General features: G+C 57.8%; 1 protein-coding gene across 1 annotated transcript; it reads right to left on the bottom strand.

The window, feature by feature from the left end:
• Positions 1–261: 261 nt before the first annotated feature.
• On the bottom strand, positions 262–3983 carry NRTN (neurturin). The gene is made up of 2 exons (XM_051639805.1): positions 3716–3983; positions 262–889 (listed from the first exon to the last, which is right to left on the bottom strand). Exons 1-2 carry the CDS (start codon positions 3960–3962, stop codon positions 441–443), a joined length of 696 nt encoding a protein of 231 aa, XP_051495765.1. The 5' UTR covers positions 3963–3983; the 3' UTR covers positions 262–440.
• Between the last annotated feature and the right edge of the window lie 23192 nt (positions 3984–27175).

Raw genomic sequence — 27175 nt, 5'->3', positions numbered from 1 at the left:
AACCACCCTGTGCACAATCCCTTGTGCACAACCGCCCTGTGCACACCCCCCCGTGCACACCCCCAGGCCACCGCCCTGTCCCAGCACGTCCCTCACCCCGCGCCGGGGGCACCCGCCTCCCGACACCCCTCCACGGGCGACACGCCCCGCGCGTGTGACACGTACCGCAGCCGAAGGCAGCCCGCGCCCCGTGCGTGTTGCACACCCACCAGGGGCTGGCGGCAGGGACCCCCCGGGCCACCCTCACGGGGACACACCGGCCTCAAGCAGCGACCGCAGCTCCACCAGCCCGCGGGGCGAGCGGGACGCGGCGGTGGCCGGGGCTCGGTCTGTCCTCCTCCGGCATCGTCCCCGTGTCCTCGCCGCAACCTCTGTCCCTCTGCCTGGCGGCCCGGGGGGCTCTCACGGCCGGGACATCACCGCCTCTCCCCCCGGCTCCTTCACACGCAGCCGCACGCCTTGGCCGACAGCTCGTTGACGGTGTAGTAGCGGTTGTAGGTGTCCAGGAAGGAGACGTCGTCGTCGTAGGCCAGCGGCCGGCAGCAGGGCCGAGCCCGCACCTTCTCCTTCTTGATCCTCCTCCTGCTCCTCATGCTCTTCAGCGACAGGTCGTAGCTGCGGACGGAGGCCTCGCAGGTGCCGCTGCAGTAGCGGAAAAGCACCGTCTCGTCCGACTCGTAGCCCAGGCCCAGCTCGCTGATGCTCACCTCCAGCTCCTTCAGGCTGCAGGGTTTGTGGCGGGCGCGGGCGCGTTTCCTGCGGCTGCCGGCCCGGGGGAACAGGGGCAGCTCGTGGCCGCCCGAGTTCATGGCCTGCCTGGAACGTTCCACCAGCGCCGAGAGCAGCTGCCGGATCTCCCCCTCCGTGTAGCTCTCCAGCCAGCTGCTGTCTGCAACAGGAGGGGCGGTCGTTAGTGGGTGTCCCCCCCGGGGGGTGAATGGTCCTCAGAGTGGGCGGCTGTCCCCAAGGATGGGGGTTCCCTGGGGGAGGTGGATGTGCCCCTGGCCAGGTGAACATCCCTCCAGGATGGAGGTTCCTTGGAGGGCTGGATGTGCCCCTGGCCAGGTGAACATCCAACCAGGATGGAGGTTCCTTGGAGTGGTGGATGTGCCCCTGGCCAGGTGAACATCCAACCAGGATGGAGGTTCCTTGGAGTGGTGGCTGTCCCCAAGGATGGAGGTTCCCTTGGGCAGGTGGATGTGCCCCTGGCCAGGTGAACATCCCTCCAGGATGGAGGTTCCTTGGAGTGGTGGCTGTCCCCAAGGATGGAGGTTCCCTTGGGCAGGTGGATGTGCCCCTGGCCAGGTGAACATCCAACCAGGATGGAGGTTCCCTTGGGCAGGTGGATGTGCCCCTGGCCAGGTGAACATCCAACCAGGATGGAGGTTCCTTGGAGTGCTGGATGTCTCCAGGATGGAGGTTCCCTGGGGCAGGTGGATGTGCCCCTGGCCAGGTGAACATCCCCCCAGGATGGAGGTTCCCTGGGGCAGGTGGATGTGCCCCTGGCCAGGTGAACATCCCCCCCAGAATGGAGGTTCCTTGGAGGGGTGGATGTCCCCAAGGATGGGGGTTCCCCTTGGGCAGGTGGATGTGCCTCTGGCCAGGTGAACATCCAACCAGGATGGAGGTTCCTTGGAGGGCTGGATGTGCCCCTGGCCAGGTGAACATCCAACCAGGATGGAGGTTCCTTGGAGTGGTGGATGTGCCCCTGGCCAGGTGAACATCCAACCAGGATGGAGGTTCCTTGGAGTGGTGGATGTCTCCAGGATGGAGGTTCCCCTTGGGCAGGTGGATGTGCCCCTGGCCAGGTGAACATCCCTCCAGGATGGAGGTTCCCTGGGGCAGGTGGATGTGCCCCTGGCCAGGTGAACATCCAACCAGGATGGAGGTTCCTTGGAGTGGTGGCTGTCCCCAAGGATGGGGGTTCCCTGGGGCAGGTGGATGTGCCCCTGGCCAGGTGAACATCCCTCCAGGATGGAGGTTCCTTGGAGTGGTGGATGTGCCCCTGGCCAGGTGAACATCCAACCAGGATGGAGGTTCCTTGGAGTGGTGGCTGTCCTCCAGAATGGAGGCCCCTCATGCCAGATGCCTGTTCCCCAGGACGGAGATCCCATGGAGTGGGTGGATGTCTCCAGGATGGAGGTCCCCATGGCCAGATGGATGTCCCCCAAGATAGAGGTCCCTCTAGCCAGGTGGATGTCCCCAGGATAGAGGTCCCCTTGGGCAGGTGACTGTTCTCCAGGATGGAGGTCCCTTAGGACAGGTGGCTGTCCCCAGGAAGAAGGGCAGGAAGAAAAACACCCCAAAAACTTTCCCTTTTCTGCCTGATTTTCTTTGTCTCCCCACCAGCCCCAAGCAGCTCAAACCTCAACTATTTTGGGGGAAAAAAAATATCCACCCCCCCCAATTAACTCCTGCTCGTGGTTTCCAGGTGGCTGCAGCCAGGGAATGGAGCAGCTGGAGGTTGGCACCACGGCTGGGACATCAAAAGGACAAAGCTCCTGCAAAAAACCATCCCAGCAGGAATGAAATCTCCCGGGTGGCATCGCCCCGAGGTGCGAAACACAAGTGGGAAAACCTGGTGCCAACCTCCAGGTGCAGAAAAGCCCCAACGGGATTGGGGAGAAACAACGACCAATGGGTTATTTGCACCGTTTCCTATGGCTGGAGAAGGGGGGGGGAGGGGAGGAAGGCTGTCACCCCCACAACCCCAACGTGTCCCCAGGTGTCATTGGGATTGTCCAGTCCCGTTGTCCTAACCCCAAAGCTGGGCTTGGTCCAGCTCAGTGCTGGGGGAGGGAGCAACAACAACAAAAAACACCCCCCCCAAAAAAAAGCTGGAGGGAAACGTCATTTGTCAGTTTGTCATCGGCTGCCAAATGTCACCCCTGGGAGAAGTTCCTCTGGTTTGGGAACCAAATGAACCCCTGGAGCTTTTGCCGCAGCTGCCCTGCCCAGGGGCTGGGGCAGCTCCTGTTTGACAAGTTGAATTTGTAAAAATAGCAGAGAAATCAATTCCAAAACCAGTTAAACAATTAAAAAAGCACATCTGGAGTGGAAAAAAAAAAAAAAAAAAAAAAAAAAGCAGCAGCTTCTTTTCATTAAGATCATTGAATCCCAGAATGGTTTGGCTGGAAGGGACTGTAAAGATCATCTAGATCCAACCCCCTGCATGGGCAGGGACACCTCCCACCAGCCCAGGCTGCTCCAAGCCCCATCCAACCTGCCCTTCAACACTGCCAGGGATGGGGCAGCCACAGCTTCCCTGGGCAACCTGGGCCAGGCTCTCACCACCCTCACACTCCAGAATTCCCTCCTCATGTCTCACCTCAATCTCCCTCTGCCAGTTTTCATCCATCCCCCCTTGTCCTCTCCCTCCCTGCCCTTGTCCCAAGTCCCTCCCCAGCTTTCCTGGAGCCCCTTCAGGCCCTGGAAGCTGCTCTAAGGTCTCCCTGGAGCCTTCTCTTCTCCAGGCTGAACCCCCCAACTCTCCCAGCCTGTCCCCAGAGCAGGGCTTCATGTTTCCCTCCATGAAGAGCTGCCCTGCTCACTCCGAACACCGCCCCCACAAACCCTCCCTGCTGCACCCCCAAACCCTCTTCAAACCCTCCCAGAGCACAAGGGGGAATAAACCCCCTGGGCTTTCCTTTCCAGCCTCAAGTGTGTGTCCCGTTGGGATTTTGGGGCTGGCTGGAGGGGAGGAGCAGGAGCTTACACTGGGCGAGCAGGGAGCCGCGGCGTTGCAGGGCCCGCGGGGATCTCCGCCGAGCTGCTGGCAGCGAGGAGGAGGAGGAGGAGGAAGAGGAGGAAGAGGAGGAAGAAGAGGATGCCCGTGAGGAATACGGCGAGGAAGGCAAGGGGCTGTGTGTCCGGCTTCCGTTGAACATGTCTCTACAAACTAAAATGGATAACACGGAACTGAGGAGCATCGATGCAATGGCTGCAAACTTCCATACCTTCATCTTAGAGCAAGTCAGAACATTGAAACTCTGCAAAACAGGCAAAACAAAGATCCTTATTACGTGGCCTTCACCCCTGGCCCCTCTCCCCCACCTCATCCCCGTGGTTGGGGCTGGCTGAGCAGCTCCCACGGGACCCCCAGGGTCCTCTTGGCTCCAGCTTGTCCCTTCTGCCCTTCTGGGTTGCAACAGGAAAACTGAGGCACGGAGCTACAGTGCAGCCCAGGAAAGGGCCAAGGGAGGAGAGGGCAGCTTGGGGCTGCTGGTGACACCTGGGGACAAGGTGGTGTCCTCAGCCCAGCCAGGCTGGTGGGGCAGGTGGATCCCACCCCCTTCACTCCGGGCTGATATCACAGCAGGTAAAGGATGGACACATGAGACATCAGCTTGTGACACCTCTTCACTGGGCACATCCCCTCCTGGGGAGGGAGCCCCCAGCTGCATTGTCCCCCCTGTCCCTCACAGAGCCCTGGAAGTGTTTGATGTCCCCAGGAGCACGAGGATTGTCCCCCCCTGCCACCCGCTCACCCTGAGGCTCCACAGGAGCCCAAATCCCTCCCTGCCGGCGCACGGACACGGCGGCTCCATGGAAAGCAGCCCAAACCAGCAAAAACTCAAGGAAAAACAAACAAAAAACAGCGAACGGGGGTTGCTGAAACATCCTGAGGTGGCTGCAAGGCTGGTGGTGGGATGGGTGGTCTCAGCCATGCCCATCATCATCCCAGCCCAGCAGTTCCACACAGCATCCAACCCCCTGCTGGCATCTCCCCAGCAGCTGAGCCAGCTCCTTTCCTTCCACCAGCCCATATTGTCCATCCAAAGCAGCTCGGATCTGGTGGGATTTTACACTTGACCCTGCAGGAGACAGGGCAGGAGGAACTGGTTCCGTGCCTCCCCCCCATGGTTTGGCAGCCCCTAAAGCCCCATCAGAACCAGGCTCTGGGAAGGGACATGAACTTGCAACCACCCTTTTTTAATTTCAGCTCCTTTCAAACTTCCAACATTTCTCCTTTTGAAATAGGTTTTCCAAGAGAGGGGGGAAAAAGGGAAGAAGAAATAAAGAAGGAAAAGAAAGAAGGAAAAGAAAGGAAAAGAAGGAAGGAAAAGAAAGGAAAAGAAAGGAAAAGAAAGGAAAAGAAAGGAAAAGAAAGGAAAAGAAAGGAAAAGAAGAAAGAAGAGAAAGAAGAGAAGAGAAGAGAAGAGAAGAGAAGAGAAGAGAAGAGAAGAGAAGAGAAGAGAAGAGAAGAGAAGAGAAGAGAAGAGAAGAGAAGAGAAGAGAAGAGAAGAGAAGAGAAGAGAAGAGAAGAGAAGAGAAGAGAAGAGAAGAGAGAAGGGGAAGGACAGAGGAAGGAAAGGAAGGAAGGAAGGAAGGAAGGAAGGAAGGAAGGAAGGAAGGAAGGAAGGAAGGAAGGAAGGAAGGAAGGAAGGAAGGAAGGAAGGAAGGAAGGAAGGAAGGAAGGAAGGAAGGAAGGAAGGAAGGAAGGAAGGAAGGAAGGAAGGAAGGAAGGAAGGAAGAAAGAAAGAAAGAAAGAAAGAAAGAAAGAAAGAAAGAAAGAAAGAAAGAAAGAAAGAAAGAAAGAAAGAAAGAAAGAAAGAAAGAAAGAAAGAAAGAAAGAAAGAAAGAAAGAAAGAAAGAAACCCCAAACCAGCCCAAATTTCACCGTATTTGCCAAATGAACATTTTTCCCCCCCTTGTAAATTCTGTTTTCAAATGAAACTTGACAGGTTTGCTTTTATTGTTATTACAGCAAACAAGGAGAAGGGCTGTGAACGTTGCCTCAGAGGCAGCAACCTTTTATTTCACAGGATGCAGATAATTGCACGTTAACTAATGGTAACGTGATGCCCTGTAGGTTACAAGATAATTGTAGAACCCAGCCAGAGTCTAAATATTTTCAACTGGGCTATAAACAATGCCAAGCTGGAAAAAAGAATAGTTTGGCCATATAAGGAGGTATAAGATGGTGAAATCCCACCGGGGCACCGCGTGAGGAGGAGACCAGCAGCAAAACCTGTGTTGGGATCAAGGGTTTGGAGCTGGTGGAATGAGATTTGGGAGAGGATTGTCCCTCTCTGCTCTTGTGAGACCCTCCTGCAGGGCTGGGTCCAGTTCTGGGGTCCCCAACACAAGAATGACACAGAGATGGAGAGAGTCCAGAGGAGGCCACGGAGATGATCCAAGGGCTGGAGCAGCTCTGCTCTGGAGACAGGCTGGGAGAGTTGGGGTGTTCAGCCTGGAGAAGAGAAGGCTCCAGGGAGACCTTAGAGCACCTTCCAGGGCCTGAAGGGGCTCCAGGAAAGCTGGGGAGGGACTTGGGACAAGGGCAGGGAGGGAGAGGACAAGGGGGGATGGATGAAAACTGGCAGAGGGAGATTGAGGTGAGACATGAGGAGGGAATTCTGGAGTGTGAGGGTGGTGAGAGCCTGGCCCAGGTTGCCCAGGGAAGCTGTGGCTGCCCCATCCCTGGCAGTGTTGAAGGGCAGGTTGGATGGGGCTTGGAGCAGCCTGGGCTGGTGGGAGGTGTCCCTGCCCATGCAGGGGGGTTGGATCTAGATGATCTTTAAGTTTCCTTCCAATCCAAAGCATTCCATGATTCTCTTGCTCTAAAGAGTCACAGACTGCACGTACCAACCTGCAGGAAAGCTGGAGTTTGGGGTAGGAGGGGAAGGAAAACCATACACCTGCATGGAGGAATCACAGCCCTGAGCCACCTGGGATGATGGTCCAGCTGTGCCCTCCCCTTGGTCTGGTTTCCATGTATTTTAAACCCATTCTCAGCAAGGAGAAATCACCACAAGGGGTCTGACACGTTTTCCCCTGGACCCACAGCAGGGCTCTCCCACTGCTCTGGTCAGACACGTCACAATCCCCAAAATCTCCTGAGTGCAAACCTGCACCCAAAGGTGCCTGTGCCTTGGGATGCTCCGTGCACCCCAATCTGGCCAGAGATGGTGGCTGGCAAGTATGGCTGTGCCAGGCCCCCTGCTCGGGGGTCCCAAATCCCACGGAGCCATCCCAGCTCTTCCAGTCACACCCGTGCAGTCCATCCAGCCCCAAAATGCACCCACAGAGGCCACACAACCATCACCCCAGGGGTGGGGTGGTTGTGAGGGGGCTTTTGGGATGAGTTTGGGTGGGGTTTGGGTGCTCGAGGCCACCTTACATCCAAGGAAGGACCCAGGATCCTCCCCAGCTTGATGAAAGACCCAAGCCCATGCTCAGCTTTGCTCCTGGAGAGCAGCCTGGAAGGTCCCTCTTTTCCTGCATTCTCCTGACAATCCATTCACACGATTGGCCCTGTCCATCCACGCTGTGCCTGCTGCCAAGTGGGAAACTCAATCCTGCTGGAGAAGACCCTTCCCCACTGGACAGTTCCAATCCAGCTCCATTTGGCAGGAGCCCAGCATGGAAATGGCTCCAGCATCAAAGCTTTGCCGCCTCCTCTGCTGGTCACCTGCTCTGCTCCCATCTCCTGCAACCATCTCCTGCCAGGGCCTGGTGCTCTCCAGGCAGAGGAGAAACCACTTTGTGTGCTGAAGAATTTTTTCAGGGGAAAAAAAAACAACAACAAAAGAACAAACAGCAGCCCAGCCAACTCCCATCGCTTAGTTTGGAGGGAAGGAGTTGATGATCTTGGCTGTCCTGCCGCCGCAGATCCTCCGCAAAAACCCTGCGGGATCTCCTTGCACCTCGTCTTTCTTTTCAAAGGGGATCCAGCAAATCCACCCCATGGCCTTGAGTCATGTTTTCCAAGGCTTGATTAGCCTCAGTGTTCAGAAAAAAAAAAAAAAAAAGAGGAAGAAAAAGTCAAATCAATCCAGCCACGCTTCTCTTTTTCTCCACTTCAGCTCCCGAGCGTCGGCATTTCCGCTGCCTTCTCCTGCTAAACCAAGAAGCATCAAACCCCATGGATCCCTCACCTTTACTCCCAAAACCAGAGCGTTTGGGGCTCCTCTCACTTCTCATGCCCTCAGTTTTTCCCACAGCCATTTTTTTTCCTAAGCAATTTCCAGTTTTTTCAAGGTTTTAGCTCCCTCCATCCACCGACTCCTCAAACCTCCTGGAGTCACGAGATGAAACGATGGGGTTGGATTAACCCTAAATCCCCCTGGATAGAAGGGGTAGGAAGAGATGCAAAAAAAAAACCAAACCCAACAACTTTCCCTCCCTACACTTCCAAGCCCAGAAAGCTGAGAACCCAAAAAGACATAATAATCTAAGTGTGTCATAAATTTTCAGTCGATTCATGTTTCCGGGCATTGATTCATTCTCTTCAAGCTCAGCCTCAGCCACGCTGCAAGAATGGATGATGCCACGGAGTGGCCTGGGATATTTTGGCACCATGAAACACTTGGAAAGATGAAGGCCTTGATGGAACATCAGAGAAAGCTTCCACCTGCCACACACTGTTTATTTTAGTGCCTTACATGGGAGCCAAGCTGCTTTGAAATCCCGGCTCCTCATGACTCATCCCGCAGGAATTAAACAATTTCCATCCAGGCTCGGGGTGAAGCAGCTCCAAGAGCTGCTGGAAAGTGGCTCCTCCAGCAGCAGCTTCCAGCTCCATGCCTGGTCCCACTCGAAGGATGATTGGCTGGTCCTGGAGAGCACAGGGGGGTTTGGCAGAGAGACCATCTCGGGACTTTCCCCACGACGTATCACAAGCTCCTGATGTGGGGGGGTTTTTTGGGGGAACTGAACCCCTCAAAGGGCATTGGTGTGTCTGAAAGCCCCAGCTGGGTGGGTGCTGCAGGAGGGTACTGGAGCCTGCAGCAGGGTTCCTGCAGGGGGAACCCAGCCCCTAAATGGCAAAACATTACCCCAAAATGGCAAAACTGGCCCCAAAATGGTGAAACTGGCCCCGAAATGGGGAGCGTTGAAAGGAAACAAAGCCCCAAACCCTGGTCTGGGTTTAAGTATTGACTTTTCCTGCTCTTTGGACAATAAGTGGGTGCATAAAGGAGGGGAAGAAAGTCAGTAGCCAGATCTCCAGCCCTGCCCTGGGGACACGAGGTGCCACCATCTCGGCGCAGACATCCATCCCCTTGGCTGGGGACACGGGGCAGGGGCACCTGTGTCCTCACCAGCAGCTCTCCCAGGGTGAGGGGACAAAGTGATGACAGCCACGTCACATCCCCAGCCCCAGCTCGTCCCCTTCACTCCCTCCCCTCTCATCCCCTCCCCAGCTCTTCCCCGTAAGCAAAACCAGAGCCGAGCGCACGACACATGGTTCTGCTTTGCCTAAGTGGAAACCAGCCCAACACCAGGAACTCCAAAGCTCTTCCCACAGCTCTGGCTTCCCCCAGTTCCCTCACAAAGGGATGATGGCAAATGATCCCCCCCCTCCCCCTCATCCTTGGGCTCCCCACTGCAGCCCAGCTCCTCTGGGAAAGCCTTTTGGGGCGACCGCCAACGCCTGTCCTGGCTGGAGCCACTTGGCACAGCCCTGATCAGGAAAGGATGGAGCCAATCCTGGACCCATGGGATGGTGGAGGAGGAGAAGGAGCCACGGCCAGGCTTGGGGGGGGGGGGGGCATCAACATTCCTGGGGGTGTCAGGAGCCCCTGGGCTGAACACGCCGAGCTGCAGCAGTTCCCACACTGACATGACATTTACATTCGGGCTGAATTACGGTGGGTTTGGTTTCCATCCCTCTGAACAGCTGGGTTTGAAAAAAAAACCCACCCCAAACAACAACAACAACAACCCGACAAGAACAACAACAACAAAAAAACCCCACCACAACCCCCACACCAACCCCCAAACCCCCAAGCCCGTCGTCGCGATAAAAATAATCCGAAAAATCAGTGCTCACCAAGGCCACGTGAAGCAGCTGAAGGGTTGGTGGGAACCCACGGGTGATGCTGGGGGTGGTGGCCCCCGTGCTCCACCCCATGGAGATTCCATGGAACATTCCATGGCTTTGCCATGGCCAGGGCCCTGTGTCCCAATGTGAGGTTGGGGTGCAGCTTTCTAGCCCCGCTGAGTTGAGCTGTAGCTGCCATCAGATGGAGCAGCCCTTCTCCTGTCCCCATCCATATTCCCACCACCTCCCTCCTTTTGGTCTTTGGGGATAACCAAAGCAGCTGAAAGGCAGCTGGGCTGGGCACTGGAGATGGCACCAGGAAGTGCAGGGAAGTTTGGAGCCATACGTGCATCCCACATCCTGCATCCCATGGCACCTCTGATGATGTGCCTCATGGAAGGGCATCTCCTCCTCCCCATGGACTGTAGAACTGGGGGTGGAGCAAGCACAGGACCCCCCAGAACAGCCAGATCCCAGCACTGAGGAGGATCAAGCACCAAGTGAAGGGGTTTGGAAGCTCTTCCAGGAGGAGATGGAGCACAGGGGAGGAAGATCCCAACAAGGACCATGGAAAAGAAGCCCCTGCAGGGTGGGGACAGCACCAGCATCCAGCACCACCCCAGTGTCCCCAGCCCAGAGACCCCCAGACCATGATCTGCTGGCCTTCCTCACCCTCTGGAGCAGCCCCAGCCCCACTCAGACCCATTTTGGGGTTGGAGTCCTCCAAGGAGCCCTCCCAAGCCAGGCACTAGGACGTTGCTGACCAACCTCACCATCTCCCCTCCTTCCCGTGGGATTTCTGTCCCGCGTGTCCTGCCGTGGGGCTGTGGGGAGGCAGGTGACCCACCTCTGCCCCTCGGCAGGCAGCTCGGGAGCCTTTGATTCCTTCCCTGGAGGCCTCACAGGGGTTTTCATGGCATTAATTAGCAGGGAGACACAGGCACCCGGAGGGAGGAATCCTGCTGCAACCACCCCCCGAGCGCGGAGATTCCTGATGGATCCCCGGGATGGGGCTGGGCTGGTCCCTGCCAGGGCAAATTAAGCTCCTGTGACCCCCCGTGAGGGCAAATAAAGCAGCTGCCTCCCCCCCAACACACCTTTCCCTCGGCTGCCCTCAGCTCCCACCCTGCTGCTCCCATCCTCCCCACTCTCTCCATCACTCACCGGAGGCAGAAACGCAGCTGCAATATCCATCAGCATTTCAAAAAAAAAAAAAGAAAAAAGGCAAAAAAAAAAGAAGCAGTTTAAATGCAGCAGGACTCACTGCAGTGTTTTCACCCTGCCTGGCAGCTCCAGACACCTGGGTGGTACCTGGAGGGAGGTCCAGGGGCACCTGGCTGAGACCTGCCCCCTCCCAACCCTCCCCAGTTCTGCAGAAAAAAGAATATAAATAATATAAATAATAAATCATGGAAAACCCATTTTGGGGAAATCTCTCTTTTTTTCTTCCTAAGTAAAAAGCAGAGAATCATAGAATTGCCAAGGTTGGAAAAGACCTTCAAGATCGTCAAGTCCAACCATCCACCCTACAACCCCCAACCACTAAACCATCTCCCAAAACACCACCTCTACCCCTTTTTTTGAACATCTCCAGGGATGGTGCCTCCACCACCTCCCTGGGCAGCCTGTTCCAAGGCCTCCCCAACTCTTTCTGTGAAGAAATGTTCTCGAATACCCACCTTGACCCCATTTCCCCTTGTCCTATCTGCTGGCCACCAGGCAGAAGAAGCCAAGCACAACTTCATTCCAGGTGGTTGTGGAGCCAAAGTGTTTTGAGATCCCAGCTGGCCATGGGTGGGGTGGTCCTCAGTGTCTCCACTGACCCTGATGAGGTCAGTAAGGCCACAGCAACTCAAAAAACCTTTCTAAGCTGATTCAGGCAGTTCTAAGCAGCAGCAAGAGCTCCCCTTCGTGAGAAGAGATGAGTAATTAAGAGATGAATTTACGAGCAAATGCTTCAGGATGGCATCACTCAGGGGGCATCAGCTGGAGCAGGGGGTGGCTGGTGGCAAGGTTGTGAAATGACTCCATCACACCTTGAGAGTAAAACCTGCAGGAAAACCCATGGGTGAAGCCAAACCCCACTTGCTGATGGGCAGAGAAAGTAAAGACACATCAACCGAGATCCCGACCTTGGGGGGAAAACCAGGGCTAACTCCAGCCAAACAATGTAAGTGGTTGGGAATTTGGTTTGAAACTGAGAGAGGGGAGATTTAGGTCAGATATTAGGAAGAAATTCTTCACTCTCAGGGTGGTGAGGAACTGGAATTGGGCAACCCAGGGAGGTTGTTGATGCCCCACACCTGGAGGTTTTTAAGGCCAGGTTGGAGGAGGTTTTGTGCAGCCTGGTCTGGTGGGAGGTGTCCCTGCTCATGGCAGGGGGGTTGGGACTGGATGATCTTGAAGGTCCCTTCCAACCTGGGTGATTCTATCATTCTACAAAAAGAAAAGCAGGAGCAGGAGCCCACCCAGCACAGGGCACCCAGGGGTGCTGGTCTGCAGGGAACAGCCTCATCCACCACCCAACACCGTTGCTCTGGCCCCAAATTCCCCCCCTCCTGCCAAAACTTGAAGGTTGAACGTCAATCCTCTCGATTTTTTGGAGTGACAAACCACTCCTCCACGCACTAACTAACCAGGGGGTGCCAAAAAAGGGGAGGTTTTGTCAGAGGCAACTAATTACTGTGGCTTGTTTGAACAACCCCAGCGCCTCAGGAGACACGATTCAAAGCTTCAATTTTGGCAGCAAAAAGGAGCCCAGGCCCCAGATGTGTTTTCCTCTGGGCTGGTTTCAACACCACTGGTATCTGGGAGCTGCCACTGGTGCCCAGGGGACAAAAAAGTCCCTTTTCCCAAGAAAGAACAACCCCTCAGTGGGATTCAGGAGGGAAAAACATGCCAGAGGGGAATGAGCAGCATCACCTGCTCCTGCACAGCAGCTTTGACCACTTTCACCTTCCCTGTTTTCTAGGGATTTCCTTCTTTGTGGATCTGGCCAGAGTTGTGGCACCTTCCAACCAGGTGAAATCCCCGGGAGGGTCGCTGTGCTGCAATGTGCCTCAGTTTCCCCTTTGTAAAAGTGCCCTCTGAGCACAATGGCCCTTGGAGGACTCCAGGTATGAACTCCCTGCTTTTCCAGAGCACCCGTGGGAGCAGAGTGGCCACCTCTGGCTTTTTCCACATGTCCCTGGTGGGCTGGTGTGGTCCCTTCAGCTCCCACCTTAGTAACTCCATTTCTCAGCCCCACAGAAACAAATCCTGCCCTCACCCAGCAAGCAGGAGAGGCTGAGTCAGACACGAGCTATGCTAGGGCAGGAAAGAGAAGTTCCAGCAGCCCAGGTGCCTCCCAAGGAATGAGCACCCATCTGCATCACTCAGCATCACTGGCTGAGCCCGATTGCCTGAGGTTCAACCAGACCAAGCGCCAGGTCCTGCATCACAACAACCCCACACAACATTCCAGGTGTGGGGAAGAGCAGCTGGAAAGAGCCCAGCAGAAAAGGACCTGGGGGTGTTGGTGGACAGGAGCTGAACACGAGCCAGCATGTGCCCAGGTGGCCAACAAAGCCACCAGCATCCTGGCTTGTATCAGCCACAGTGGGGCCAGCAGGGCAGGGATCATCCCCCTGTGCTTGGTGAGGTCCTACCTTGAGTTCTAGGGCAGGTTTTGGGTGAGAAAAGAGACAATGAGGGGCTGGAGGGTGTCCAGAGAAGGGCAGTGGAGCTGGGGAAGGGGCTGGAGCACAAGTGTGAGCAGGAGCAGCTGAGGGAGCTGGGGGTTCAGCCTGGAGACAAGGAGGCTGAGGGGAGACCTGCTGGCTCTGCAGCTGCCTGAGAGGAGGTTGGAGCCAGGGGGGTCGGGCTCTGCTCCCCAGGAACAAGGGATGGGACAAGAGGAAATGGCCTCAGGTTGTGCTGGGGAAGTTTAGATTGGATCTTGGGAACAATTTCTTCCCCAAAAGGGCTGTCAGGCCCTGGCCCAGGCTGCCCAGGGAGGTGGTGGAATCCCCACCCCTGGAGGGGTTTCCAAGCCCTGGAGATGTGGTGCTGGGGGACACGGGTCAGCACTGGACTGGGGAGAGCTGGGTTAGGGGTTGGTAGAGTTGGGTTAATGGTTGGACTGGGTGATCTGAAAGATCTTTTCCAACCAGAACACCTCTGTGATTCTGTGATCACCCTGACCAAAAAGCACAGGAGATGCTGATGCCACCTCCACGCTGGGGAATGGGAAACCTCCCGTATCTTCACTCCCCTTTTCCCTGTGAAGATTTAATTCCTTCTGGCCCAGAAGGAGCCAGCCTGCCAAGGCACTCGCTGGGGATTAGAGCCCTTTGCTAAGGGCAGGGAGACCCGAGCCAGGTTTGCAAATCCAATTTGCACTAAACCCTTCCAGTGGGTTTTGGATGGTGCACAGACCAATATCCCATTAGCATTTACTGGCCGATTCCAGCAGCAACTGCTGACATATTGAACCACTTAGAGCTGCTCCAGAGTGAACAAATGAGAAATTCCTCCCGGGACAGCAACAGCAGTGGATTGGGAATGGAGATTTTGGGTGGGGGAAGTACAAAACTTGGCATCAAGAGGGCTGGAGATGTTGGGAATAGCGGGAGGGTCTCCAAAAGGTCAGAGTCACCAGGGCCTTTGCATGCAGAGGTGGCACAACATCATCCTGATGCAGAGGGACAAGTGTTTCAACCTTCCTGTTGCTGTGGGAAAAACCCTCGTGGGACATCTAGGGACCAGAGGCTTTCCCCATGGAAGAGCCACCCAACTTCCAAAAAAAAAGCAAAGTGTTGCCCTCCAAGCCCTCTGCTCACACAAGGGACCCGAGGATGGGAGATGGGAGAGCTGTGGAGGCACTGCCCTTCCCACCCAACTCCTGCAATCCAGATCAGATCCAACCCAGCTTGTGGATAAGAGGCTGTGATGGTTTTTCCTTCCCCCCAGCTGATGGTTCTGTGCTGCCACAAAATGTTCTTTGGAATTGGAGCATGATCACCCCAAATCCTTCCCGTGCTCCTGCGGAGGAGCCACCGCCGGCGGCGAGGTGAGGGCAGGACCATGAGGCCATGTGGGCAAAATGGGCAACCTGACCCTTTTCTACCAGCTTTCCACCTTTCCCAACCCAGATGTTGCAGTGGAACCTGCCAGCACTGCCCTAACCCAGTGAGCAGGAGAGGCTGAGCCAGAACTGAGCCAGGACAGAGGAGTTCCAGCCTCCCTGTGAGGGATCAGCATCTGCATCCCTGAACAGCACCCATCTCATCCCTCAAGAGCATCCTTCAACAGCACCCATGAAGGAAATTAAAGAAAGCTCTGCTGGAAGATGAGAGGCTGGAGGAAGGGCTCCAGCCAGGAGAGGGATTGCTGAGCATTCCCTCTCCCACTGCCCTCAGGAGAGGAGCCAGCAGGGGCAGCCCACCCTGCATCCCACTGTCACCCCCACCCCCCCTGATGCCAGTGCTTCTCCATCACCCACGGCTGGTGTAGCCTCATCCCACCACAGCTCCTGTGCAGCATTTGGGGAAGGGAAGTCCCATTGTCCTCAGAACTGCTCTCAAGCCAGGGGGGGCCAGGCCCCCCACTCTCCTCCCCATCTCTCCTCCGCCAGGGGGGTCCAACACAACTGATGTCACCAACCCTCACACCCACGTGTCCCCTGCACTCACAGGGCTCATGCCACCCAGATCCTGGCTGGGTCCCTCCTTTGCCTCCCCCAGACTCAGGGCACTAAACAGGCATGTCCCCAGCCCAGGGTTCAGGGCAGTGGGACAGTGTCACTGGCACGAGCGACGCTGCCACTTCTTGTGTCCTCCTGCCTCGTGTGGTGGCTCCACTGCTGGCACCATCCCTCCCAGACAGCTCCGTGGAGCTGCTAAGGCTCAAAGAAGTGCTCTTAATGAGCCAACACCACTTCATGAAGACTGCCCTTTCCTCAGGGACAGCCTAGAGGGACAGGGCTGGTGTCCCTGGGGGTGATGCAGCACCTGCTTACGGGGATGAAGATGTTTTGGTTCATACCCAAGGTTTTTGGCTGGCTTTGGTCCCCCCACACTGCACAAGGACATCCCTGCCTGTCGTGGGGAAGGCAGCAGAAAGGGAAAAACCCAAAAAGCTGCTCAAGCACCTTGCTGGGACCATCCCTTGCTCATTCCTCCTGGCACAGCTCTGCTGGCTGCAGCCCAGAGCTGCTCAGGTCCAACACCACCCCCCAAGATGGACCTCATGGGCATGTGGGATTGTGGCTTGTGGCCCCACGGTCAGTGGCACAGGCATGAACTGACCCTGCTCTGGAAGCAGAGCACGAGGTTGTCTGGGGCAGCAGGCCTGGGGGGCTCTGCCCAGTTTTATGGTGCCAAGAGGTCCTTGGCCACCCGCAGCCATCACCAAGTCCAACAGCTCCAGTGTTTTATAGGGGAGGGTCAGGGAGCAACAACAACAGGCCATAAACACAGCCCGTGCTCCCAGCCAGCCCTGTCAGAGCCCAGCCAAAACCAACATTTTGCAAGACAAAGGAGCCACCACAAGCCATGCAGGACCTGGGCAGCGACAGCTCTGCCAGCCCAGTGCTTCCCACCCCTGGGACATCACCATCATGGGGCTTGTCTGCCTCTGGAGCTGCCTGGGGACAGCAAGGCTGGGGAGCTGCCAGCCCTCCCCAGCCCCAAGAGCCCCACTGTTTGCTCTACCCATCCCACCCAAGCCTGGCTGCTTGGAATAGGCTTCAAAAATTGCCCCTTCATGTGGTTCCTTCGGGGCCACATTTTTCTCCCTGGAAGGACTAAGGGTGGTTTCCCACAGGTGGGTTTATCCTTCCACTGCTGCCTGGAAAAAAAAAACCCAAACCAAGATGAAACCAAGGAGCTCCCTAAACCTAGAGCAGGTCTCTAACCCCCCGTTACAGCAAACCCCACAAAGCCAGACCCTGCTTCTCCTCACTCAGAGCTGGGCATTGCCCTGGAGAGCTCAAGGATGGGATTTACCTCCCTTTCCTGAGCATCAAGCAGCCAGGTCTGCTGAAAAAAAACCCCCCACATAAATAAGAGAAAAAAAGGCAGTTCCTGCCTTGGATTATTGCAGCCTGGGAGTGATGCTAAAGGAGGAACTTCCCCTCCTGGGACAACTCCTGCTGCACTGGGGATACTGGGCTGGGCAGGGCTGCTCTGCCTCCCTCCTGGCAGCCACCAAACCATCCCCTTCTGCATTCGGTCTGGATGAAGTTCAAAGGAAATCTTTTCTGCTGGGGGGAAAAAAAAAAAAAAAGGATGATAATTAAAAAAATAAACAAATGTGGTTCCCTCCAAATCAGAACACTTCACCCCAAGCAGCCTTGATGCAACTGACACTTCTTATTAGGGGCCCGAGACGCTGGCGCCGCGGCCTTTGAACGAGCGGCGGAAGGAAATGCTTTTTTGGCCTCGTTGGAGGACAAGGGGGTGGCAAAGAGATTGTTTCAATTTAGCTCTGGGTGTTGAGTTGCAAAGTGAAGCCCGTTTTGGGTTTTCGTGATGGGGAAGGGATGGGAGGAAAAGTGCTTGTGGCATTTCCCCTTCCCAGGGGAAGGAGGGGGTCGCCGCGTTCCTCGGGATGCTCCCTCAGGCAGGAGGAACTCTGCACCACGTCCTGCCCGGTCAGGAGGGAGCAAGTTGGGGTGTCCCTTCCTCTTCTCCAAGTTTAACAGGGAAAGGCTACATCGAACTGGCTGAATCCCAGGAAAAGCTGCACTGAGGGGGGGGGGATTTTTCCAGTTCTGGTGGAGCTGGAGCAGGTGGCTCAGCCTGAGCAAGGGTCTGGTCTGCCCCATGGCTGTAGCAGCTCCCTTGGGGTGCCTGGCATGGTGGGAGCAGAGGGGTTGGTTGGTACCCAGGTCCTCACCCCCTCCACACACATGCTGAGCCCTGGGACCACTGGAGAGGGGCCACATGCTGCTGCCCTGATGGGCTTAGCCAGGGACCTGGAAGCAGGATGGTGCACACGCGCTTTAGCTTAGACCAGCAATGAAATTGCCTGCAGCACCAGGGGAAAAGAAATACATAAAAAAAGCCAAATCCCACCCCAGTAAAACACACACCAGTCCTGAGCTGTGCTACCACACCTCCTGCAACGGGAGGCACCCAGGGCAGGGTCCCTGGACCTTCCCTCCTCCCAGCATCTCCCTCTCAGCCCAGGCTCAGCCCTGCTGGGTACCACGAGATGCTCCGTGGGAAGGGGCTGACATCACTGGGCAGCTGATGGCTCTTTGTGATTCCCCCCCCAAAAAACCCACCCCTGCATGGGCACACGGTGGCTCAGCACACTGCAGGATGAGGCCCCTCCTGCACAGGACGCTGCCCTGCCCCGTGTGCTGAATGTCACCACACCAGGTGCCTGCATGGGGACAGCCAAGGTGGCACCTGCTCTGGCCATGCTAGCTGGGCTGCCTTTAGGGCCACACGAGGAGGAACCTTAAGCTCAAAAAGCAGACGCTGCCAATCTTAGAACCTCCCTTCTAGTCGCTCAGAGGTGGAAATCAACCCTAAAAGGATGCCCTGGAGCCTCCCAACCTGGCACGGCGGCAGGAGAGCAGCCCTGGGAAGGGTGTTGCGGCAGGAGGGCAGGGAGGTGGCGGGGGGGGGGGCTGTGATTCACCGCTGCACCGTGGGAGGGCACCCAGAGCAGCTCCAGCACCCAGCTCCAGCACCCAGCTCCAGCACCCAGCACCAGCACCCAACTCCAGCACCCAGCACCAGCACCCAGCACCAGCACCCAACTCCAGCACCCAGCACCAGCACCCAGCTCCAGCACTCAGCTCCAGCACCCAGCACCAGCACCCAGCTCCAGCACCCAGCTCCAGCACCCAGCACCAGCACCCAGCTCCAGCACCCAGCACCAGCACCCAACTCCAGCACCCAGCACCAGCACCCAGCACCAGCACCCAACTCCAGTACCCAGCACCAGCACCCAGCTCCAGCACTCAGCTCCAGCACCCAGCACCAGCACCCAGCTCCAGCACCCAGCACCAGCACCCAGCTCCAGCCGGGGGTGCCCACCACCCTCCCAGCGACCAGGGGGCACCGGAGCGGTGCCAGGACCCGCACGTCCCCTCTGGCTGGGTCACAGCAGGCTGCACCAGCTCCTCTTCACTCACAGCCCGGGGGTTGGATACCAACGAGGCCTGGGAGGTGCGGGGCTCTTCCCAAACCCTTGCGAACCCGGTGGCCACGGAGCCCAGGAGGAACCTGCCCCTGGCACCGCATCCCGCACGTTGACTAACTGCGGGGAGGGGGGGGGACAGCCCAGTGTCCCCGGGGGGGGCTGCATGGGGACACCCCTGCCCCTTCAGAGCCGAGCTGGACCAGGACGGAGCAAGCACCGCAAGATCCGGCGCTGTTTCAAACCCCGAGACGCAGAAACGTTGGGAAGTCGCGTTTCAGCCCCCAGCCCTGGAGCTGCGGGGGCTGGAGCCGCGGGAGGAGCCCGCAGCCTGTCCCGCAGGGGTGAGGGGACACCGGGGGGTGAGGGGACACACCGGGGGGGTGAGGGGACACACCTTGGATGCTGATGCAGGGACACGGTCACAGCCCAGAGCAAATCTCAGGAGCAGCATCCCCAGCTTGGCAGCCCGGGGTCAGCGCTGCAATGGGCAGATCCGGGTCTGAACCACCGGCCCAGTTAAAACCAGCAGCTAAAAACCCCACATGTTCAAGCCTCCTAAAAACCTTGTCCAGAGACACCCCCCCCACACACACACACCCCTTCCCTGCTGGATTCCTTTGCCACGCAGCATCTCAGCCACTTCCACCATGAAACCCACGAGTGCCCACGAACGCGGGAGCCCGAATTTGGGATCCACGGATGATCCTGGCCTCAGACCTGACACTTCAACACCCACCCACCACTCCCCAGGCCGCTTCCCACAGCCTCCAGTTCCCTTCTCCCACCTCGACAAACCCAGCCGAAATGGGGGTTGGCTCCCGAGGCAACAATAGGATTTAAATCCGTGCCGGCCACAAGCTACCATATATGTGCAATAAAGACATCCGTGGTCTAGGTTGTTTTTTTTTAAAGCCTTCCCTACAGACCGCAGCAGGAGGGGGAATTTCCCTCCCTCGACGCCGGGTTGGAATTGGCCTCCCAGATCCTGAGGAGCATGTTCTGGCCACAGGGACCGAAGCTGGAGCCGGGAGAAGGTGACAGGGTTGCAGATGCAGACAGAGCCCGGCCGGAGATCCTTCCGTTTCTTAAACTAATATTTAGACAGGACGCGGGGTGGTTTTTTTTCGCCCCCCCCCCCCCTCCACTCCTGTGAACAAACTGCCCCCGGAGCCGTGTTTGTGTTTCTGCCGGGCGGGACGGGCTCCAAGTATGAAGCAAACTCCTCCGGCAGCCGCCAAGGCCGCCCCGACCCCGAGCGGGAGGGGGGGGCGAACGGCCCCGGTTCTTGGCTCCCCCCTCCCCACCCGGCATCCCCCGAGGGAGCCCGAAGGACCCGGTCGCGCCCCGTTTGCGGGGCGGCAGCATCACCCCCCCCCCCCCCCACCCCCCTGCACCCCCGGCTCGGGTGCGACCCTCGAGGGAAAATAAGAAGCGGCGAAGTTCGGGATCGGACCCGACGGAGCCGGGTCATCCCCGGGGGGAAAAAGGCTCCGTCGGGGACCCCCCCCCCCACCCGGATCCGCCCCCCAGGCCCCGCAGAGCGGAGTGCGGGGCAGGATGGGTCCCAGCCGGGGCAGGTGCCCGGGGTCGCCGCTCCCGAGCCGGGGTCCGCGGGGCTTACCTGGAGGCCGGGCCGGTGCGTGGGGCTCAGCGGCGGCTCCGGGCCGGGAGCAGGACACGCGTGGGGCCGGGGGAGGCCATGGGTGAGAAGCCGAGCGGCTCGGCACGGCTCGGCACGGCACGGCTCGGCTGGGCTCGGCTGGGCTCGGCTCGGCGGGGGGGGGGGGGCTCGGCCACCGCCTCCTCCCCGCGGCGGGGGGCGGGTTTGGAGCCGGTCGGTTCCCCCGCCCCACCCGGGTCCGCCTCCGCCCGGTCCGAGCCGGGCTGCCCTCCGGTGCCGCTCCCGGTGCCGGTCCAGCCCCGTCCCGCCCGACCCAGGCGGTGCCGGTGCCGCCCGCGCCCCGCAACCAGGCGCGTCCGCGGCTCCCCGGGAGGAGGCACCGGCCGCTGCTCGCAGCGGAGCCGACGGGGCCTGCCCGGCCCCTCCCCGCCCCGCCCCGCCCCGCCCGGCCCCAGCCAGACCCCCTCGGTGCTGCCCCGGACCCCCTGCTCCAGCCCCGGACCCCCCCGCTCCAGCCCCGGACCCCCCGCTCCAGCCCCGCATCCCCGGTGCTACCAGCCCGGACCTCCCAGTCCTTCCCCCCGCATCACCCCCATCTAGTTCCCTGCGACGAGTGTGTGTGTCCCCCCTCCCGGTGCTGCCCCCGCACCCTATCCCGCAGGGGGCTGTGCAGGCTGGGGGGCTTCGACCCACCGAGGAGACCCCGACCACGCAGGGCTCACCAAGGGCAGTGCCCGGCCCGGTCCCGGTGCCCAAACCTTCCCTCCCCACAGCACTCCTCAAACCCCCCCTCCCCATACCCCTCCTCAAATCCCCCCTCCCCAGGGCACATCCCTCCCCATACCCCTCCTTAAATCCCCCTCCCCATACCCCTCCCCAGACCCCTCCTCAAACCCCCCTCCCCAGGGCACATCCCTCCCCATACCCCTCCTCAAACTCCCCCTCCCCAGGGCACATCCCTCCACATACCCCTCCTCAAACCCCCCTCCCCAGGGCACATCCCTCCCCATACCCCTCCTCAAACTCCCCCTCCCCAGGGCACATCCCTCCACATACCCCTCCTCAAACCCCCCTCCCCAGGGCACATCCCTCCCCATACCCCTCCTCAAACCCCCCTCCCCAGGGCACATCCCTCCCCATACCCCTCCTCAAATCCCCCTCCCCAGGGCACATCCCTCCCCATACCCCTCCTTAAATCCCCCTCCTCATACCCCTCCCCATACCCCTCCTCAAACCCCCCTCCCCAGGGCACATCCCTCCCCAGACCCCTCCTCAAACCCCCCTCCCCAGGGCACATCCCTCCCCAGAGCAGCACCCAGAGCCTCCTCAGCACAAATCTCTTCCATGTTAATTAAAGCCATCATTGAATTCACCTCCCTGGGGGAGGGGGGGGGGGTGTCCCTCACAGGGGCTGCCCTCAGCTCTGCAGCACAACAAACTCCCTCCCAGCATTTCCCCCCCCCCTCCCCATACCTGCTTCCCAGAACAAGGGCACCATGAGATCCCAGCAGGATCCAACACGGGACAGACCAACCAACACGTGGAACCAGTTCCATGGCTCCCAGCTCACCCACTGGGCTGGAGGTGCCCAAAGTCCTTGACCATAAAAATAAAAGCCAAGATCCATTAGATACATTCAGGTAAACCGAAACCTGGTGGTTTGTGTTGATCAAAGCTAAAAATCCCACCAATTCATCACGTTCCCCAAAAGATTCTTCTTAAATGACACTTGGTCAGTTAAAAACTGATGCTCTTGGTGTGCAAAGTGGGTTCTTTTTCAGTTGTGTCACTTTATCTGGTTTCAAAGGTTGATTTGAATAGAATGGAATCACTGAATCAGAACCTGTGGGGTTGGAAGGGACCTTTAAAGTCTCCCTAGTCCATTTTTCCCCCCCCCCAGCAACTTCTGGGTTTGCAGAAGGGAACCAGTTGGGAGGAGCTGATGGGCTTTCCCAGCCTCAGCACACAAACACCTCATGGATCCTTCCAATTCATCTTGGCCGTGCAGGGCTTGGAGACAACGAGGTGACCAAACATCCCAGCTCCTGTCCCCAGCCCCAGGGATGCTCTGATACAGCAGAGCTGGGAGGAATTCTTTCTGATCATAAAGAAATGCAGGTCGGCTGCACGGGGCAACGTCAAGGAGCTGAAATCCCTCAAGAAACAAGTTTTCGTTGCAGGCAGACGTGGGACTCTGCAGTGTTGCTGCCCCTCAGCCCAGCTGAGATCTGAGGGGTTGTTCTGGCTGCCCCGTGGTGGCTCTGACCAGGGGACCAAACCCCTTGGTGAAAAGGGCCCTGGTTGCTGCTTGTGCACCTCAGGGGGTGCTTGAGAGGAGCCAAGGGCATCCCCCCTTTCATCTCCTCCACTTGTCAGCTGCCTCCTGACAGGACAAACACTTCTCCAGCTTCATTCCCTTCCATATCTTCCCCCCGGGGCTGGTGGCTTTGATTTAAGTCTTGCCATGGCTCCCCTGGCTCCTCGTGGGTACCAGCAGTCACCTCAGGGGTGACCACAGGAAGGCACTTTGGTTTTATAAAGAGAAATGGAAAGTATCATCACTCCTTGTGGGCTTGGTTAGAAACAAGACAGGTCCTGCTGCTGTTTCCCCTGGCATCATTAGTCTTCAGAGTTAACAACCAGCTTGTGGGTACAGACAGCCCCTACCTCACTGTGCTTTTGCTGTCTCCTCTGTGCAAGTGCTGGCAGATGCTGCAGACCCACATTCCAAGCTGGGTGAAGCTTTCTGAGGTGGGGAGCTGGCAAGAGGAGCAGACAGACACCTCTGCAAAGCCCAGCTTAATGATTCCACCGCATGGGAACCTCTCACTTCAACCCTCCCTTTCTCCAGCTCTCAGAAGTGGCATTGGGTGAGTTTTGTGGCATGGTTGGGAAGAAACCTGAGCCACGTTTTTTGTTGTGTCAGTCAGAGAGGGTGGAGGTCGGGGTGGGTGGCAGGGGCAGGGGCAGGCATGTGTGTTCCCACCCCTGGGAAGGTTCCAGCTTTCCTGGAAACCATTAGAAATTGCACAGAACAAACCAACCAACCAACTAACCAACCCACCCAACCAACTAACCAACCCACCCAACCAACCAACCCACCCAACCAACCAACCAACCAGGATCCCCCTGGTAGAATAGTCCCAACTGGAAAACTGGAAGAAGAGAAATTCTGTTTACACAGATATTTGTGGAGAAGCACCAGGACAGAGGGAAGGGAAGAGACTGAGAGGCAAGAGGGAAGGGGGGGGCAGCTTGGATGGGGGAGACTTGGCTGGGTTTGGGGACAAAGCCAAGCTAAAGTGCCACTGTCTGCTGGGGATGGTGGGTCCCGTGTGGGGGTGGCAGGTCTGACCCTGAGTGGCCTGGGACTGTCCCATGGGACAGTTTTGGGACTGGACCTGGCCCAAATCAGACCCAGTGGCTCTGCCCACTGTTGGAGGAGGAGACTGGGAGGTTGAGTGGTGCTGCTGCTCAGCCAGCAGGGCTGTGAGCACCACGTTTGCATTTGATCGACTATAAAAGGAAAAAAAATATAGGTAATCAAGCTGCAGGAGGATGAAACAGCACCCCAGGAATCCTCCGGCCATCCCTGGCACCCGGGGCTGCAGAGGTGGCTCCATACATCCCGAGGGGAAGAGAACCCATCCCTGTCTCCAGAAGCCCTGGAGGGGGAGGAAAGAGCCCAGCCCAGCAGTGGGGTAGGGAAAACAACCCAGCTGTGGCTGCTTCCATCCAGCTGTGCACCTCTGGGACCCCTCCTGCAGCACTGGGGCTGGAAGGCAGGTTCAGGCCTCCCCCAGCTGGAGGGACTCTCTGCACCCTCCATCTCCCCAGTGCCAGGAGCTTCCCAGTGGCACCAGCACTGGGGGGGGCCTGAGCAGCAAATCCCAAGAGGTGGGACCCCGGGGTGACAGGCAGGGAGGCTGCAGGTCACCTCTGGCTCCAGCTGAGCCACCCACCTCAGGGCAGCTTTGGGGCTGCTGGTGGAGCATCACCTTCTGTGGGCTCCTTCACCTGCTCCTGGTCCCAGGGAGATGGGCAAGCTCTTAAACATGCCCCCAGGCCATTAAATTCCCTTGAAGCACCCTTAAATACCCTTGAAACATCCTTACATGTGCAGATGCAAACTGGGATGGAGGCAGCTCCCCATCACATCCACACCCCAAGTCCTGGCAGCACCACTCTGGTGGCCCTTGTTCAGGACACACTTGGCATTGGCTTTTCCTGGTGGGTTCCTGCTTTTTTGGGGGGGCTGATCCCCCAGCTCCTCCTGCCTGGACCTCAGGGAGCAGGTCCTGTGTCCTCAGCAGCAGGCAGAGCTGCAGGCAGGACCCAGCCCCACCATCCCCAGGTGCCTCTTCAAGACCAGGCATCTGCTGGAGCCAGGATGAACCTGCCCTCAAGCAGTTCCTCCTCCTGGCTGGTTCCCAGAGAGGTTGGGCAAGCCCAGGGATGGTCAGAATTCCCAGAATAAGCTCCTGAGCAACCTGAGGCCCTGCTGTGCATGGAGGGGGGGACTGGATCCATCACCTCCAGGTGTCCCTTCTGCCCTTCCCCACCCCACCAGCCCCAAAATACTCACCAAGTTCAGCAAGAAGCTCTCACAAAGTGTCACCTTGGGATGAAGATTTCCTGGCAAGATTTCCTTCAGTCCCTCCCCAGCTGCCATGGACTACAGCCTTAATCTGGTTGTGCTTGCTGGGCTCAGGAACCACCCAAAATCCGTTGCCAGCCTGTCCTAAAATTTTTTTTTAAAAAAGTAAAAAATCAACAACAAACCAATTGAGCAGTGCTGAGAAGGAGAGGGGAGAACCCTTGCAAGGCCCCCCCAGGAGGCACATGGAGCTGCTGACCCTGCAGCACCTCCCGTGGCCATGCCCTGTCTCCCTTGGTCATGGCTCCTCTCCCACCCAAGCAGAGCTTCACCCAGCTGGAAAGCAGGACACTGGGTGCTGGAAGCTGAGGAGAGCAGGAGGAAGAGGCAGAGGTGGCTTTGGGAGGGGTGGAGGTGCCACTTCAGAAGCAACCCGTGGGCCAGCCCTGCTAGGGCATGGCTGGAGATGTTTGCAGAGGCTGCTCTTGGCCTGGGGTGCTCAGGGTGGCAACGGTCACAGGACATGGAGGGACTGGAGCTCCAGAGAGGAGAAGCTTAGTGCTCCCTTGGTGGCTGCCTTGTTCCTTCTCTCAACTTCCTCATGTTTGTTTTTCCAAGTATTAACACACTGGGAGAGTTTTCCTTCCTTCACCTCGACTCTGGAGGGTCTCACTGGGGGTCTGGGATCTGGGCAACCTTGCCCCATCAACGAACCTTCCCAGGAGTGACCTCCAAAGCCTGACCCACCATTGCCCCGAGTCCCCATGGCCCCAGAAGGAGCCTCAGAGCCACGAAGACCACCCAGCCTGAGCCCACAGGGGGCTGTGGGGTGGTGGGCCGGGCAGCAGAGGTGGGTGCTGTTGATCTTCTCTCCCTGGAGGAGAAGGCTCCACCTTGACCTGCCTGCTCTGCAGAGCAGCACTGCCTGACACCCTCCTCCTCTCAGCCCGCAGGAGGCAGCGCCTGCCCTGCCAAAAACCCAGTAGCTGCTAAACAAACAGCTTAATGCAAAACAGCCCCGATGGAGCAGGAGCAAACGTGCCCAAGAAGGTGTCAAAGCCACTGCAGAACCACAGCAGAAGCACATGAGGCTGCAGAAGCTTTGCAGAGCTCTCAGGAAGCACAGCCTGGTATCATTTGCATCTTTTGTTTTAACTAACGTTTTCCTAACGACCTGAGTCATCTGGTTAAGGAGACCTGGCTTCCAGCCAGCCCACGTGTCAATCTGGCTGGTTGTCCCCACACCTCACCCTGCTGTATCTTGCAGGGTTGGTACCAGCACCTTCTGTCCCAAATCATGGGGCAGTGAAATCCAGAGGCTGACGGGAAGGTTCTGGTTCCAGGAGGAGGTTTGGGAGTTGCTCATGTTTGGCTTGGCTGCCTCCTCTTGACCAGCAAAGCTGTCCTTGATCCACCAGGCTTTAAACTGGCCCCAAGCTGGTGTCTCACAGGCTTACAGCAAGCTCTGGAGATTTCCTTTTGCTTTTCCAGCATTCCAGGAGAACAGGAGGGGAGACCTTCTGGCTCTGCAACTGCCTGAGAGGAGGTTGGAGCCAGGGGAGCTGGGCTCTTCTCCCAAGGAACAAGTGATGGAACCAGAGGAAATGGCCTCAAGGTGCCCAGGGGAGGTTTAGATTGGATATTAGGAGAAACTTCTTCCCTGAAAGGGCTCTCAAACCCTGGCCCAGGCTGCCCAGGGAGGTGGTGGAATCCCCACCCCTGGGGAGACGAAGCCCAACTTCACTTCCAACATGCATTTGGCCTCCTGTCCCACTGTGCATCCTCTGGGAGGTGAGGAAGAATCATCTCTGAGCTCAAGTTTCTCCTGACCAAAGGCAGCCCTGGCATGGTGGCCCCATGGAGGTGAAGACCTGCAGTGGTGAAGCCTACCCAGGCAAACCAGGAACCATGACCATCTCGCCCTGATCCCAACGTGGCATCTACAGCCCTGCTGGAGAATGGGAACCAGACCCTCTGAAGAGACATCTCTGATATCTTCCTTATCTAAAAGAGCCAATAAAGGCCTTGGAGTCCCACAGGGAGGGATGAGCTG

Source organism: Apus apus, chromosome 24, assembly GCF_020740795.1.
Source record: "Apus apus isolate bApuApu2 chromosome 24, bApuApu2.pri.cur, whole genome shotgun sequence".
In the NCBI taxonomy this organism is placed as follows: domain Eukaryota; kingdom Metazoa; phylum Chordata; class Aves; order Apodiformes; family Apodidae; genus Apus; species Apus apus.
The sequence above is the reverse complement of the archived record's forward strand: the minus strand, read 5'-3'. Positions and strand labels throughout refer to the sequence as shown.

Bases quoted from the DNA above. Each gene is read 5' to 3' on its own strand.
- NRTN (XM_051639805.1), bottom strand. From the start codon at position 3,962: ATGAAGGTATGGAAGTTTGCAGCCATTGCATCGATGCTCCTCAGTTCC. The intron at 890-3,715 runs GTAAGCTCCTGC...CTCCTGTTGCAG, and splicing joins CGGCTCCCTGCTCGCCCAGT to ACAGCAGCTGGCTGGAGAGC.